The 16,887-nt window shown below is 42.7% G+C and overlaps 1 protein-coding gene across 15 annotated transcripts in view; it reads left to right on the top strand.

Moving 5' to 3' along the window:
• The window catches only part of RIN2 (Ras and Rab interactor 2), a 90,100-nt gene that overhangs the window by 39,227 nt on the left and 33,986 nt on the right, over nt 1–16,887 (top strand). For 11 of the 15 annotated variants that reach the window (XM_077782015.2, XM_085575608.1, XM_085575611.1 and 8 more), the window contains 4 exons: nt 2,781–2,875; nt 14,345–14,537; nt 14,760–14,871; nt 16,763–16,835. In XM_077782015.2, coding sequence (XP_077638141.2) covers nt 2,781–2,875; nt 14,345–14,537; nt 14,760–14,871; nt 16,763–16,835 — 473 coding nt within the window. The remainder of the gene's footprint in view (nt 1–2,780; nt 2,876–14,344; nt 14,538–14,759; nt 14,872–16,762; nt 16,836–16,887) is intronic. The other 4 variants (XM_085575617.1, XM_085575616.1, XM_077782014.2 and 1 more) reach the window with 3 other exon arrangements.

Here is a 16,887-nt window from a genome sequence, read left to right as displayed (position 1 = left end):
GCTAGCTGTCCCCTCCGGGGACCGGGGTTTGCTGCGGTCCCGCTGCCCTGGGCTTACCAGGCAGCGGCTGACTGGTTTCCGGTTCCCCGCGCTGACAGCCTCGGAGCTGCTGTTGCCAGGGAAACCAGGAGTGAGAGAGGGGGAGGCTTGTGTGGGAGTGGCCGCAGCTGGCGGGGCTGTGTGGAGCAGGGCAGGGACAGGGGGTGGTGATGCAACTGCAAGGGGAGGAGCTGAGGGCTGGACCGGGGGTTGGAATGTGGGCTGGAATGTGGGCTGAACCATGGGCTGAACCGTGGGCTGGACCACCGCAAGGCAGGAGGGGTTGGGATCGGGGACGGGTGAAGGGAGGGGTGCAAGGGCTGTGGGTGTGTTCTGGGCAGGCACAGGGAGCAAGGAATTCTGGGATAGAGAAGGGAATGTCTCGTAGCCACCTCCATGTTTTGGGGGCTGCATGAGAGAGGTGGGGGGTGCAAAGCATGGATTTTCAGCTGCGGGAGCGAAAGCAGGAGATGGAGAAGGGTTAGAAACTAAATCTACATCTGCACAGTCAGTTTTTTCACAGCAGGGGATGCGGGGGGACACAGGAGACGCAACAGGGCTCTTTTCTGCTCCCGGTGCGTCTGGAGTGTCTGCACTCTCTTTCACAACATCGTAAACGAACAAAAACATTCTCATAAAACCTTCTTTCACTGAGGGATACCCTGCCTTTGTCCTTTCACTCAGCACTTCACCCACACGTTTCCAAAATCTTCTTTCTCTCACTACTTGCTCTGTTACCTCTGGAAAACTTACTGATAGACCTCTGACAAACTGTTTCACAAGGCTCTTAGGAAATTTAGCACCTGCTCTCTGCAGGGGTTCCTGAACTTGTTTATAAATCTCTTTCTGCTGTGTAGTCAGCGTAACACCCATCGCTGGCTGCACAGCAAATCTCAACCAGTTACTGCAGCAAACCCCAAAGTTCTAAAGCTCGGAAACTCTCGTCACGCCTGCGTGCTGGCATGTCCCCTCGTGGGCACATGAGAGCCGATGTCTCCTGGCCAGGCCCCTGCCCCCCAGTACCGAGACTCACCCACCACCGTCCCTTAGACACCACTGCAGCAACGGTTCCCGAATCCGCGGGCGGTTTCCCGGGTGTTGGGAGGTGCCGTCCGCACCCGTGGAAACCACGCCGGACAGAAATCGGTGTCTGTCTCCAAGGCAACAGTCCTGCCGGGCTGCGTGGAAGGGCAAATGCCTCCCCACCAGCGTGGTCCGAGAGCTTCTCCCTGCGGAGCTGACAGCCTGAGTGGCGTTTATTCGCACCTCTCGCCGCTCTGTTGCTCGCGGTGACACTGCAAAGTGTCTGGAAAAGCTCCTAACCGGTGGGCTATCCACGACGGCTGGGGCCCACTCGCTCAGACCAATGTAAAGCCCCACATTGGGCGCCACTTGTTGCTTTCGGGGCTTACTTACTGCTGTCCCCCGTCCCTCCCCGGGACCCCTCCGGCTAGCTGTCCCCTCCGGGGACCGGGGTTTGCCACAGTTCCTCTGCCCTGGGCTTACCAGGCAGCGGCTGGGTTAGCACAGTCCGAGCTCCGAGCTCCGGTGTTGCCTCGGTCGCTGCTAGGAGTCGATATTAAGAGACCCAGAGAGACCAATGGTATGCTTGTCCAGACAGATTGTATTGCCTGAACCGTAGCAGGGACCAAAGGCCCCGGGCTATTGCCCAGATACAGTTTTATACAGCAAAATTAAGAGATAAGGTCTAAACAATGGGGATACTGTCCAGCTAAGGCACATCAGAACCACCCCAGGGGCCGGGTCCAATGGGAACTGCTCAGGGGTGGGGAGAAGGGGGTTTACAAAGAAATGCTGAAGCGGGACTTTCCCGAAACAGTGGAGCATACATAAATGTATCTTTTCCCTCAGTTTCTCATTCCCAAAGCCTTTCTAAAACAATGGGACATACATGAATGTATCCTTTTCCTCAGTTTACCATTCCCAAGGCCTTTCTAAAACCTTCCTCCACACTACCATGCCAGCATGATAACTACAGTCATGATGTGGCATGACAAGCAAACCGATGCATTGGCTAAAAAGAAGTGTTCAAGAGAGCAGGCTTTGCAAATTTCATTGTTGGTTTCTGCTCAGCAAAATGTAAAGTCTAGCTAGCTAGCAAGTTCTGCATTTCTCAGGATACAACCTTAGTGCTAATCTTCCCTACCTTAAAATGAGTTTTTCCCCTCATACCCAGAATTAGATTTGTGGTCTACCTGAGGTGATAAAGGGTTGCAAGACAATTCTTTTTAATTGAACTGTTGTGTTCAAGTGGAGTCTAAAACCTAATGTGAAAAGCAGCCACCCACTCCCTTCTTGCTTCATTGCTTTTCATCATCCACGGTATCATAATGCTGGCTTAGTGTCCCTTCTGAAATAAAACTTCTGCACGTGGAGTTCTTCTAATTTTTTTTTTTTTTATGTAAATCCTACAAATAGCTAAATAATTTAGTTCTTGTAAGATGTTACATATAATGCACAGAGGCTGCAAATTTAATCCATTTAAATTAAAAGGCTGGCCAAACTGAAAGGTTTTGTACTGGCACAAAAAAGGAATTACTCTTCTTCCGAGAACCTTTATATATGGCCTCAACCCTTACTTGTTCCTTTGCAAGGGGAAGTCCAAATAGGATACGATTGTACAAAAAAAGTTTGTAATCTCTGGTGACTAAACTTGCCCTGGCTTCTTTTCCATGCCTCTTCCACTCACTTGATGTCATACTATTTTTGTCCCTTTCTAGCTCATTGACACAATTGCCTCAGAAATCGGAGAACTGAAACAGGAGATGGTACAGACAGATCTCACAGTGGAAGATGAATGTGCTGATTGGCGAAGGTGATTAAAATGTTTATTTTCATGGTTCTGGAGAGTCTTACCACAACAGGAATGTTTTCACTGTGCTTTCTTCTTGGGTGGCTTATGTCCTAGCACTTTTCTCCCTGGCAGCATAGGAGGTATAGATAATCTTGCTCTTTATCCAAGGAATTTGCCTTTCTGCAGGAGGTTCAGTTATTTGGTGTATTTGCCTTAATATCTTCTAATTGCAACTGAGCTTCCCTTCCTTGTTAAAAACCTTGGGTACTGATGAATGTCTAAAGCAGGATTATTACCCTTGTCTGTGGCACAGCTTTGCTTTCATGCTGTAAAGACAAAATGTCCATTGCTTCAAGTGGCTCTTTGAAGGTTCAATATGCAATAACATGACTTATTTATGCTTGCAGGTTAGGAAGTAAAATATTGACTGCTATGAGCTGATGCATATGTGGGTTAAGTTAATTTATATATGAGTAACTTGCATATAAGAAAAATAAAATTGTACCTTTAAGTGCACAGAATGGGACCCCAGCATTTTGTCTTGAACAGTTATATCTGCTAAATATCTGGAGGATAATCAATATTTTAGTCCTAGTATTAACAAGAGAACACATTTTTGTATTTACCTGAAAAATTTGTTGCAAGAGGAAAGCAACCAATGGTAGCTGTTGTGTTTTATCTGGCTGCATGGTCTTGGCCAGCCCTGGAGCTGGTGGGGTTTGTTATTCTAGCAGTGAGATAATGAAGTGGAAATTTTTTTTTTAGAATTACATGCAAGATTTTTAGCTCTTTTACTTCCTATGAATTCTATTGAAATCTGCTAGAACTTACTACAAAGCATATGTAGATTATTTTCAAAAACATTAAGTAGCAGCTTTGTTGCCTAAGTAGTAAAAAATGTTGCAGAGAATGCTGGGCTCCAGGACGGCTTGGATGAATGGAGAGATCTCTGAAGGCTGCTCTTAGAATATCAGGTTTATTAGGGATGGTGAAAGGTCTTGCTTGGAAGCTGCCAGATGCAGCACGTGGCAAGGCCTGAGGGGATGGGGGAGGGGAGAGACAAGGGGTAGAGAGGATGCTCTAGGAGAGGGTGGAAGTTCCAAGAGAAGGGAAGTTCCAAGAGAGCGTCTGGCCCCTCATAGACCCCTTATCAGGGGGCTTCAAGGTGGGCTGGAACAAGACTTAGGCCAGTGGGGTCACAGACACTTGATGCTTCAGGGGTGGGTTACAGGTGTGGGATGAACCATACATTTTGGGGATTGAGATAGAACAGTCCATTTGACCTTCGGACCTATCTGTAGGTACGGGCATTGTCCAACCGGTAGGGGGGATTGTTTTCATCCTGGCTGTATTATTGTAAATCTTTTCCCAGGCAATTATATTTATTCATCCTTCCCAATAGAATGTAAGACAGTTGAACTAATTAAAGTTCTTGGCTATGGCCCTGGTTGAACATTACTCAAATTTTAAAGCTTTTTAGAGCACAGTTCTTTTAGAGGGGCAGAAAGGATACTTTCTTCATTTTGTGAATTCAGCTAATTAACTTCAGAGATCATCAGCTACTTTTCAGTTAAGAAAAGGCTTCTTGTATCTTTAAATACATCATATGCATGAAGGGCTAAGATGTAGTGATTCTAAAATCTTGGTGGAAGCACTTAGCTGGAAACAGTCAACTAAACCTCCCCATTTTACAGATCATGAGTTTTCTTTTTATTGATTTTTTAAAATGAGTTTTTAATCTTAATTTGTTAACTTGACTGCAAAACATATTTTGGTTTAAGAGAAAGTAAACTTAACATTAAAAAGTGAATAATGCAATTTCCATTAAAAATAATAATAGCCATCAAAAAATTATTTTATGTCACTTCAAGATGGTAATGTGAAATACGAAGTCTGAATAAATGAGCTAAAGTTAAACCTAATATGACTAGAAAATTCTGAACTGCAGGCTTCTGTGTAGGAGGTTGTATCAGTCAGTAAGTTAAGTAATTTAGTTGTGCCCTGATACCTTGTTTGTAATACAATGCTACAGAGCAAGATTATAGTAATTTCAACAAGAGTTTTCCAGAGTTCTTGTTTAAACTAGACACCTCACAAGGCTGTGTTTACTGAACTTTTTTTACTATTTACTGTACTGTGTTTACTTTATTTCTTTGTAGTTAATTTAAAACTTGGCAGTTAATGGCATTTTCTCTTCTTATTGCATTCTGCTGTTCAGAAGTTATCTTGATATGACCTTTGGATTTGCATCTAGGGATATTTGAGCTCAATGGAATGCCCATTTTCCTCACTCTTTTTCCACCTTAACAGGTATTCAGACACCCAGAGCAGTTCTGGAAAGGCAGGCATTGAGAGCTCTCAGCTGAATTCAGAAAGATAAGGACATGAAATTGTGTGTCTACAGTCTCAGTATTGTGGTGTGGGTTTTTTTGTGGTTATGTGGTGAATTTCAGATTTATACTCTGCATCTTATATACTCCTTTATTTTGGGCTCATCTCTCCTTTTAATACAATATGGCCCAAGTAATATCAAGAATGATTCAAGGGCTCACTTTGGCTTGTAAATATGTAAAAGCCAGGCAAAAAAAAAAAAGGTTGGCAAAATGTGTTTTAAGAGGGACTGTTTCAGTATCCCACTTTTTTGATGCCTCACCAATTCCCCAGTGCAGACATTTCTCTCAATAATTCAAATGAGCAGAATTGTCAGAAGAGGCAATTAGTGGGACAGATTTTTGTCATGCCATTCCAGTGACCTTCGAAAGAGTAACAAGAGAGAGCTTCTGCATGCAGTGGCAGTCCAGGAGCATGTGGGATGGGTATGGTGGCACCTGGATGATTTTTAGGAGGCCTCAGGCCCCCTGAACATCTGTGTGAATGTCCATGAGGGGCCAATGCTTCCTGCTGTCCTGGAGGGAAGGCTGTAAAGCTCCAGGCGTCCCAGGGCACTTGGTGCCTGTGGAATAGTTCAGGAATCCTTTGCTGGTGGTGGCAGCTGCAGCAGCTTATTGCCTTCCTGTTCTGTTCCCGTGGAAGGATCAGGCGCAGGTCTTTGCTCCCTGCCTTATGTCCTGCACTGCACAGCCCTCACACTGCTGTCTTTTTCACAGTGGTTAATCACTTCAGTAGAGCCATCTTCTGTCCAGCATAGAGAACCATTTCTGTTACTGCTGACAGGTTGGCAAGTATCCAGAAACCTACTTCCCAGCTGCCTTGTCTTGTCCTTTTTAGCAGTAATGGGATGCAGGAGGAAGTTACCAGTGTCATTCTGCCCCACCCAGCTGATGCTCAGTATGACTGTATAGACTGGGCTGGGGTGATTAAGAGCTGTTAGATTTACAGAAATCCAGGCATTTTGCAGTGGATCGTCAAACTGAGTTAACTGTGAGGTGGTTAACTTTTGTGAGACTGGAGCGAGGTTCACATCATGACCAAGGATCATCCTGGTTAAAAGCTTGAACCTGTTCTTTGTCTTTTTTACTGTGAGCTAAGTCTAATCAGGATGCAGCACAGCATTGTTTGTCTTTGCACTTACCTCTCTGTAATTCCCACGTGTTTATGGGTTTTAAGTTCATTGTGAGTAGTGTTGAAACCTACCTTTCCCACTGAAGAGGAGCTGTGTAGCATTCCTGGAATAATGCACACCATTAATTAAGGCTGATTTGTGTTTCAATTTTGAGTTTAATGTGGCCTGGTTAGATTGTCTTTTATCAGGAATCTTTTTTTTTTTTTTGAAAATCACAAACAAACCAAGCAAACATTCTTGAACTGAAAAGTAAAACTGTTGTAGCACGGTATGCACTCCCCTCACCGCGATTCCCCGAGCGGAAGCGTGCTGGGCGGCGAGAGGGAAGAGAACGGGCGGCCGCTTTCCCCCAGGGTGCTCTGCTGTCCCAGTCGGTGGTGTGGGAACAGACGGAGGCAACACGGGACTTGGGGGTGAACAGGATGGTTTTATTCAGTGAGCTCCAAGACCCCCTCGGGAGGGGGAGCAGAGGTTTTATACAAGAATTCAGGTAGACGGGTGTAGGAACAGCAACCAATGAGGGAATAGCAGGGGAGGAGTTATGGGCAGAATTAACCCATCACAAACCTATCAGGGGAAGCAGGAAAGTGGAATAACACAAAATAAGCAATAGGGTTTCGAGTCTCACTAAATAGACAGGGAATGCTCTGGAAGCAGAGGAGGGGGCTAGGAGGAATGACAGGGAAGGTTCCAGGGAAAGGGTCAGGGAAAGGGAGGATTGACAACTTGGAGATGAGGGGATTAGGGGAGAGCTAGGGAATACTGACAACTGGGGAGAGGAGGAGATTAGGGATGGAGGGGGGAACAGATATTGAACAAATATCAAATTAAAGACACACCACCGCATCTCCCTCTTTTCTTTTTACAAAAGGAAGGAGAATTCTGTGGTTTAAGCAAATTAATACAACATGCAAATAATATAAAATTATAGCATATAAATAATATAAGCTTCATTAACAAAATACAACAGGATCATATGATAACATTGCAAATTACTTAAAGGACATGAAAGACACATCAGTGCATTTATAAGGCTGGAAGAGTAGTAACATCTTTGTCTTTTCAAATGCCTCAAATGCCTCAAACAGACCTGCTGCATACATATAGAAGTTAGGAATCCCATTTATTTGAATCTACTTCTGCTACAGCTCAACTCTTAACCCAGAGCCAGTAGCTGGCAGGGGACTGGGTGGTGCTCAAGCCTGTCCAAGGCTCGGCTGGGCCTGAGGCAGCAGAGGGCTGGAGGTGAGTGGCAATAGTGCCAGGAAGGGCACCAGGCTGTATGAAAGCTGGAGAGAATATTAGAAAGTGCCTGCAACTCTAGCTGGCTATACTGCTCCTAAATCAGACACAAAACTGCACAAAAACTTGATGCTTTGCTGCTCTGAGTAACAATCTAAAATAATATAAATAATACTAGATGGAATGGTTAATTGATTGAAAACAAACAAAAATAAAATGTTGAAATTTAATTGAAACAATTGAAATAAAACTATTAAAATAAAATATTTGAATTTAAATAAAACAATTATAATTAAATTAGTTGGAATTAAAATTGTGTAATTGCAATAAAGAAACAATTGTAACAAACAATTAATGATAATAAAGATAAGTAATGAATTAAAATAAAACAATTGAAATAAACAAATCTGAGAAACAATTAAATAAAACAAATAGAATTGAAATCAGATTAACTAAGAATAATTAAAAATCAGGTGATTGAAATAGAATGAAATAATTAACAGAAATTAAACTAAATAATTGAATTAGAATGATTAAAATCACAACTATCCAATTTAAATAAAAAAATTAAATGGAATTATTGGAATTAAATAATTAAATTGGGCAAATACAATAAAAGATCAACTAAATATAACTAATAAATTTTTAAACCTCGCAGCAATGCAGCAAGCCTGAAGTGATACAGTAGCTACGTGATTCCTGTAGCAATGATGGTCACAAACACAGCCTTTAAGTCAAAAAATATCAGAAAAGAATAAATTAATTATAATTACAACAAAACATCTTAATATAAAATTCCCTTTCAGGAAGGGCCTTTCTAGGCTAATGGGGACACAGGAGGAGTCAAAAGAAAGATTTTGTGATATGTTTTCCTACTCATAACAACATTACACATTACAAAAAAGGCGTAAATTGAAAGACATTAAAAAAGGATAAACTAATTATGATTACAACACATGAAGCACATAAAAAGTTAATATAACATATACAAAATTGTACTAACTGAACTCCAAATCAAGGGTAAGAAACACAGCAGAATTTGTGACTTGATCTGATTTAGAACTTGATTTGTCGCGGCGCTTGTGATGTTCAGCTTCTTAAATTCTTAAAGCAGAGTCAGCGGATAGCGATGTGGTTTGTCCAATTTGAATATTTGTTTGAGAGGTAGGCATAATATCTTGGGTATTAATTAAATGGGATGATCTTTCTTTCTATAAAATATAACTCAACAAATAGATTATTCCAAAAATAATCAAAAGCAAAAAGAAGAATTTGTAGTTAAATAAAAAGGAACATTGGGTAGGGTACATTAAGGAATAGGATAGGGGAATCAGACAATCACTTAATTAGTGATTGTCATGAATAATAAGGAGAATTGGTAAGGAGTGGACTAGGATGCCACCATCTTAGGGGGAAAACAAAATGATGGATCCCCAGTCCCAGGTTTCGACTCCATTTCCTTGGAAGAAGGTCCCTCCCAATCCTTCCCCCCGGAGGAAGAGCCAGAAGAAGGATTGGGGAATATCCAACCCCGCCTCCCCCAATAGGGACTAGCCTCGTGCAGGGATGGTGCAAGGCCATTGAGGGAGAGATGGGACTGGCGGGAAACCAGGGGCGGAAAAGAAGGGTCAAGGCAGGAAAGCGGGTTCCAAGTGGCATGGCCATCGCCATCTTGGAAAGAGGTGCCGGGTACACTGCACTTGGCCTGAACTGTGTCCAGCAGGGCACTTGGGGCGGCTCGGCCACAGCAATCCCCAAGGGAGGATAGGAAAAGGTTTAGGAAAGTCTGAGGGGATGAGGGCATAGGGAGCTTCACGGAAGCAAAAAGGGGAAATTTATAGGAGTGGGGACCAACGCAGCTGGATGTCGGTGCAATGCGTGGGCGTAAAGGGCCTCTTTTAACAACCCTCCCATAGTTAACGTGTCGTCTTTTAGATGTTCGTCCCACTTGTGTCTTTTCCACCCCCTCCGTCCAGCCCAGAATGGGGAGGGGAGGATAGAGAAGACAACATTTTCGAGGAGAAGAAAAAACAATCCAATATGGGTCCCCACAAAAGACTGGGCGAAGAATATCACTCAGCGAAGAGTGCTATTCCCCCCGCCCCCCAGAAAAGGAAAACCCACCCGCCTGCCAGGGACATGCAGGGATACAGCCCCAGTCTGGGCACAGGTGGGGGTTAAAACGCAAAAAGAAAAGCGGCAAACCCAGCCGTCCGTCGGGGCGGTCCCCACCCCGTCTAGCCCACCTTACCCTCCGGGCCCGGGCGGTGATGGCTTGAATCTTCTCCTCGACTCGATGGAAAAGTCACGCTAAAACTGGGTATGTTCCTTCACGGTTTGGCCCTTCCAGAGGCTTAGGTGTTCCCGTTAACCAAAGTTCGTCCCCGAAGCCTTGGGTTCGGCCACTATCTGCCTCTGGTGATCTCGCTGTAGATGCCTTGACTGAGGGGTTCAAACGTGGTTTTCCATAAAAGACCAAGCGAGGAATTATCATCTCCTCCTTGGAAAAGGAAAGGGAAGCCCGCCTGTTTTAGCATGTGGCTGGCAGGTCCTGATAAAGCAAAAAAAAAAGAGGAAAGCCACCTCCTCTTGGTCAGCCTTTCTTCAGGCTCAATTCCTGAGCCACTGCCAAACTGCACTCTTTGTCCTCAGGTAAGTCTACCCCCATAAAGCCTCTGCAGCCCGGCTGCCCCCGCAGCATGGCTGCTCCTGGGCAGGTAGAGAGCACAGTGGCAAGGGCAAAGAGGGTCCCGGAGCTTCAATCGTCTTGTTGCTCGGCGCTCAGCTCCTCTTAGCATCCGGCAGAGCTTCCACGGCCGTAGATTTTCCTCTTCCCTCCTTCTTCTTCTGTGAGGCGGGCACCCCCACGAATTTGCACGTTTTTTCTACAAGACGAAGAAGGGAACCATCCTCTGCTACCAAATGTAGTAGTGCGGCATGCGCTCCCCTCACCGCGATTCCCCGAGCGGTGCCGTGCTGGGCGGCGAGAGGGAAGAGAACGGGCGGCCGCTTTCCCCCAGGGTGCTCTGCTGTCCCAGTCGGTGGTGTGGGAACAGACGGAGGCAACACGGGACTTGGGGGTGAACAGGATGGTTTTATTCAGTGAGCTCCAAGACCCCCTCGGGAGGGGGAGCAGAGGTTTTATACAAGAATTCAGGGAGATGGGTGTAGGAACAGCAACCAATGAGGGAATAGCAGGGGAGGAGTTATGGGCAGAATTAACCCATCACAAACCTATCAGGGGAAGCAGGAAAGTGGAATAACACAAAATAAGCAATAGGGTTTCGAGTCTCACTAAATAGACAGGGAATGCTCTGGAAGCAGAGGAGGGGGCTAGGAGGAATGACAGGGAAGGTTCCAGGGAAAGGGTCAGGGAAAGGGAGGATTGACAACTTGGAGATGAGGGGATTAGGGGAGAGCTAGGGAATACTGACAACTGGGGAGAGGAGGAGATTAGGGATGGAGGGGGGAACAGATATTGAACAAATATCAAATTAAAGAAAAGACACACCACCGCATAAAACCAGGAGAGGAGTTTATTTGTTGCATACTATACATATTTTGTGAGCATATTTTGCTAGCATTTAGGTTACAGGAACTTCTTATTCTTGTTCAGTACACTTGAGTTAATCCATTGCTCTTGAATTCAAATGGTTATTCTTTCCATACAATTGTTTCCAAAGTAGTTAACACACACATCCCAGTCCCAAATAATTTTAGTCTAACTCTTAACATTTCAAGAACTCCCATGTGTCAGGGTTTGACTGTATTCTATTGCCCAAATCATTAATTAAAATAATTTTAATAATAAACCAAACTGGGACTATGATGCTCAGCAGTACTAGACCACTACAAATAATCTGTCAAAACAGACCAGTGGGGGGTTTCTTATTGCATTTGCTTCTAGGCCTTGGGAAGTATCTTCTTGTAGTTTGTATGTGGTTTGCCAGGTGTGTTTTTTCCAAAGTGTGCTTTTTACCAGGTTAGATGTTTTTCTCTGCCTCCTTCTGTATTATTTGGGAATAGGAAATAATTTTTTAAATGTTTTGTATTCCTTTTTACCTCACCGTAGATTGCAATAACATTCTAGTGCTGATTTATCTGAGTTGCATTGGTGTTGTTTGAACCATTAGTGTTTAGGAGTGGCAGAAATTCTGGTCATGATTGGATATTCATAATCTTTGGTTTATTTCTTGAGGGAGCACAAGCAGCTGTCCCAAGGAGGTGCCCATGTATGTGAGTCAGAGAGTTTCCTCCTTAGATCTCAGCATGCGGGAGGGGTTGTGCACATAAGTACCTGGCAGTTCGAAACACCTGATAGCTCCCCATTCAGATTTGTCTGCCGATTTAATTAATTTTCACCTCCTGACCAAGGGGAGTGGAAATTATTTCTGTCTGTCTAAGCTTGCAGCCAGCATTGTATAATTTGTACAGTATAACTTGTGCTTTGCCACAGCTCCCTGTGGTTTGTAGTACAGCTAACTGGCACTGAGGGTAAGTGGGAAATTTCTGAGCAATTTTTACTGGATGTACAGCTCAAGAAAACACTTTTGTGGTTCTTGATTTGACTTCTTGGGGAATTTATCCATTGCAACATTAAGCTCTGCTGGGACTGGTTGAAAGGGGAACCCAGTATTCCTACTGAGGCAGTTTCAGACCTGGTCATGACTGATGTATGACTCTTGCACCTAATGTGTTTCTGTGTATTTTGTGTCTCTTGAATGCATACTAGCAGTTAGTAAAAACTTCTGATGCTTGTGGGTGGGGGTGGAAATTATCTTTTTGATAATCTTTGAGATGCCTTGGAAATCTGAAAAGCATCACATCATAAATAAGCATAGTAAGAGGAAGAAATAAAGAGGCAAGCACTGGTAGTGGTAATTGATCCAGGCAATGAAATGTCAAATTATTTTGTCTGTTCTTATCAGATCATAAGTGAGCTTTCAAGTGAAAGCTCTCTTCCCCATTTACTTTCCTTGCTTGCCCCCTGCAGAAATTCTGCAAGTTGATGAACAAAGCTAGAAGAGAGCAATTTGTTACTTTGTTTTTTTCTGTTGTTTGGTTGGTGGATTTTAATTTGGTTTGGCTTGTTTTCTTTGGTATGGGGTTTGGTATGGCCTATGGTATGGGGTTTTTTGCAGGGGGGCAGAGAGGCTTTTTGTTTGTTTTGAAAGTATTCAGTGCTCCTAAACTTGTGAACTCTGTACCTACGTGCTGAGGATACAGTAGCTGGCGTAATGAGGATGTTAAATTCTGTTAGTGATGCTTAGAGCCTGTCCAAAGCACAGAATTCAGAAGAGCTGCACAATGTGCAGTGGGGAGGTGGAGCTACATTGTCCTCTGCTGCCCAGGGCCTCTCCTGCTGCAGAAAAGGTCTGTAAGGGGAGCACATCCTCTGCCTGGCATCTCAGGTAGTTAGTTGAGTTTGCAGGGTGGTTTTTGTCTGTTCCTGAATTTTGTCATCAAGAAGCTGTTACCAGAATAACTGCTCTATAGTGATTTCTAGCATGGGGAGAATCACAGGATGTATTTCTAGCTCAAAAACGAAGAATTTGAGCCAGCAACACACGTGCACTTGTACTGGGTGTTCTGTATTATATGGATGATGGTGAAGGGTTGCATAACAAAAGGAATTCTCAAAGTATTCTGTTTATTTGGATTTTTAATAACAAGAATCTACAGCCTCCAAAAACTCTACTTCATTACTGAATGTAGCAGTAACTTTAAATGCCCTGCTCCAAATAAATTTTAACCTTACATTACTGTGCCACATTCATAACTTAGCCTTTAATTCTCACATAGCAGTCAATCCACAGCCAAAGGAATTTGGAGTGTAAATATACAATTCCTTACTTGTTTCTGATCCTGGGAAGTGTAGTATTAAAATGTGAGGTAAGGACCTTTCATGGCAAAAATGAAAAAAAAGGTAAATATTTACAGAATTTAGCAGGAGTACAATAAGAAGTGACTGCCATATATGACATATTTTTTAAGGAAGATGTGCCTTAGGGAGGATTATTGGGGCTTTAACTTTTTTTTCTTGTTTCTTGGGTTTTTCTCATCTCTTTCTCACCGCCTCCCACTCTGGCCTCTTCTTAGCAGAGGGGAGCAAACATGGATATGCAGCTGTGAAGGTAACAGAGCTGCTGGAGCAGAGACAGTAGTCTGGGCAAAAAGTGAAGTGATGCTGTTTTACGGACTTGTGGTGTGAAAATAATCCCTCCAAACAGAATTCTTGTTTCTGGTGCAGTGATCACTAATAGGCAGTGGGTTGCTTCATTGTCAGCATATTGAACATATTTTTCTGGCAGGTATGACAAAACAAGATTTCTGTGTGTTGCAGCATTTGCAATCGATCTGGGAATAAAAGTGTCTGAATTGCATAAATATCCTTTAAGAGAAGGTTTTCTATATATTAGCACAGCAAAGAGGGAAGTGAAGTGTTCTCTCAATAACATGTGCGCATACAGTTGTACCTGAAGTGATGGTTGAATTTCTTCAACCTCACAGAAGAATTTAAGCCTTATCTTCAAGCTGGCTTTGGATTGAGAACATTTAAGGAGAATTTTTGTATATGCTAAATGTAAGAATTCTCGGTTGGAGAAGTACCAGCCCAGAGTGTCAGCAGTGCCATGAGCTTCGTGGTAATTCTGTTCACTGACCTAAGTGATTGTTCATAGGAGGTTAGCGTGTCTATTTTTTTTTTTTTTCTAAATTTTCCACAGTCTAATAGTGGATATGGATAATGTCTCTCCTGAGAAAAATGATGTAAAATGCTGCCCCCGGGACTCTGGATATGACAGCCTATCCAACAAGCTAAGCATATTGGACAAACTCCTCCATACTCACCCTGTGTGGCTGCAGCTTGGTCTGAATGATGCTGAAGCCATGGAAATTTTGCAGACACAGCCTCCTGGGGTAAGAAGAATCTCAATTATTTAAGGACATGTTTTTCCCAAATGTTATGCTGCCATATTACACCCAGGTGTTGGACCAATACAGTAATGACCAAGTACAATTTCAGTATGTTTTAGAGCAGATGTCATGAGGTTGTTGTAGTTCCTTTTTGTATATGATCTGTATTTATTCTGGCATCTGTGATGAAGCTAATACCACGTCCTTCTGCCTTGTCCACAACAGATATTTCTGGTTAGGAAATCTGCAACGCTGCAGAAGAAAGTTATCTCTCTGCGTCTGTCCAGTGATTCTGGGTCCTGCCTGAAAGAATTTGCCATAAAAGAAAGTACATACAGTAAGTTGTGAGTTACATACTTTTTCAGCTGTTCCTTAGTTACTTTTTCCATATAGGATGCAGGAGCATTTGCACTGCTGAAACCCACAGCAGAGGATACCCAAAGTAATGCAAATAATGTCACGTACTGCCTGTGCTGCTCTCTGAGATGGGTCTGGGAGTGGGTCAGTCATATTCTGCCACAAGGAGGTCAGATGTTTGGAAACACTTAAGACTGCTGCAACTGGAATGTTTGTGTTGTGTACCTTGTTGAATCCAGTATTCATTTATTTTTATGGGTAGTTATCCTCTTAGAAACTTACAGGTCTTTTGTAGAAACACAGTCTATAATCCTGTCTGCTTTCAGTGAAATGTCCTTGCATTTCCTTGTACACAGGGGACAGTTCTTGAATGCAACTTTGTCATGAGCTCTCTGCAATTGAGGTGTGGGATGGGTTGTTTGGTTTGTTTTTGTGGTGGGTTTTGTTGTTGGGTTTCTTTGGGTTTTTGGGGCTTTTGTGTGTGATAGCTAAATGGATTTTAACCTGTTAGAACTGTTTCTGTTGTAAGATCAATGATTTCTCTTTTTAATTCAAACTATATTTGTTCTTTCTTTTTTTAGTAGAAATGAGCAAATGTTAACACTCCAAATTGTTTTGAACCAATAATGCCATCATATCTTTAGAAGGGAGGGTGTGAAAAATAAATTTGAGCTTTAGGAATGAAAAAAGGAAGCTGCAGCTGGTGAGTGATGCTGAAACTGCAAGTGGAGTAAATATTTCATTTTAACAAAGAGAAAACTGGAGAAAATTAGCAACAATTTCAGTTAAACATCCCTGAAGCAGAGAATCTATAGTTAACTTCTATTCCCTCTGGTTTTAAGGATTCCCACAACTTCTATTTCTATTTGTAAACTGGCATAATTTTAGTTGAGTTTTTCCTTTTTTATCTGTCCCTCCCTTGCGCCCAGGAACAAAAAGTTAATTCTATTTGTCTGGTTTTAGTCCCAGTTACAAGAAAGGCAAAGCGAAGAGAAGGTTGTCAGTAATAGTTGATGTAAATGTGGTCTAAGGCTGTGTTTATAGGCTTGTTATACTAATAAATTCCCATCTAGAAAATAATTATATACTTTATTTTATGAACAAAATTCTTCCACAAGGGGGAAGTATTTACTGATGGTTTTAGGCATTTGTCACAGCTGAGGTTTTAGACCAGAGGCAAAAGATCTGGATCGCTTAATTCTAGGAACTTCTTCTGCTTGATCTGTGAGATTTGCTACTGGCACCATAGAGAGCCTGGAATAATTGGCATTATTACTGAGAACAAGTATTTGTATCAATAAGAAACAATGATGCCAAGTGGGGGAAAATGAAAGGCACGGCTTGTGTCTTCCTATTCCCTTGTGCAAGTCAATGGCACGTGACAACTGTGGGAGTTTTTTAATGGTTTTCAGGTTAAAAGGTTTTCTTGAACTGAATGAAAATTTATCTCCCTTTAGGTTCTACACACCTAGGGTGAAGACAAGTGAGTAGAATAGAATTCAAGAGGAGGAAATAAGACATTTAAAATTAGTATATTAGTACATTGGGCAAACAAAGCCTCAGTTATTGATTTGTTGTCTATTAGCAGAACATTGTGCAGGCCTTATCACACTTAATCTGTTTTACAGGAATTAGACCATATCCTTGGAATACAAAAGTAGATCAGCTGCCAAGATTATCAGTATATTCTTGAAAATGCCTTCAGCAGGAATATGTATTTCTCTACAGAGTTGTTTTCTCTTAATCAAATAGTAGCTAGTTTGATGGTGAAAACTTATTAACTTCATGGTATAATCTAAGATATATTTTATTAAACTGTTTTAAGAAACAGTGGATTAATGTGTGATTGTTTCCTGTAACTTTCTTTGCAGCATTTTCCTTGGAGGGGTCTGGAATAAGTTTTGCTGATTTGTTCAGACTCATTGCTTTCTACTGTATTAGCAGGTAAGATGGTGCTATGTTCCAAGGCACATCTGCTAGACCGTCTCAAGAAAAT

Source organism: Lonchura striata, chromosome 3, assembly GCF_050655825.1.
Source record: "Lonchura striata isolate lonStrDom1 chromosome 3, ASM5065582v1, whole genome shotgun sequence".
Taxonomy (NCBI): domain Eukaryota; kingdom Metazoa; phylum Chordata; class Aves; order Passeriformes; family Estrildidae; genus Lonchura; species Lonchura striata.
Note: the sequence above shows the minus strand (reverse complement) of the source record. Positions and strands in the feature narration are given on the sequence as shown.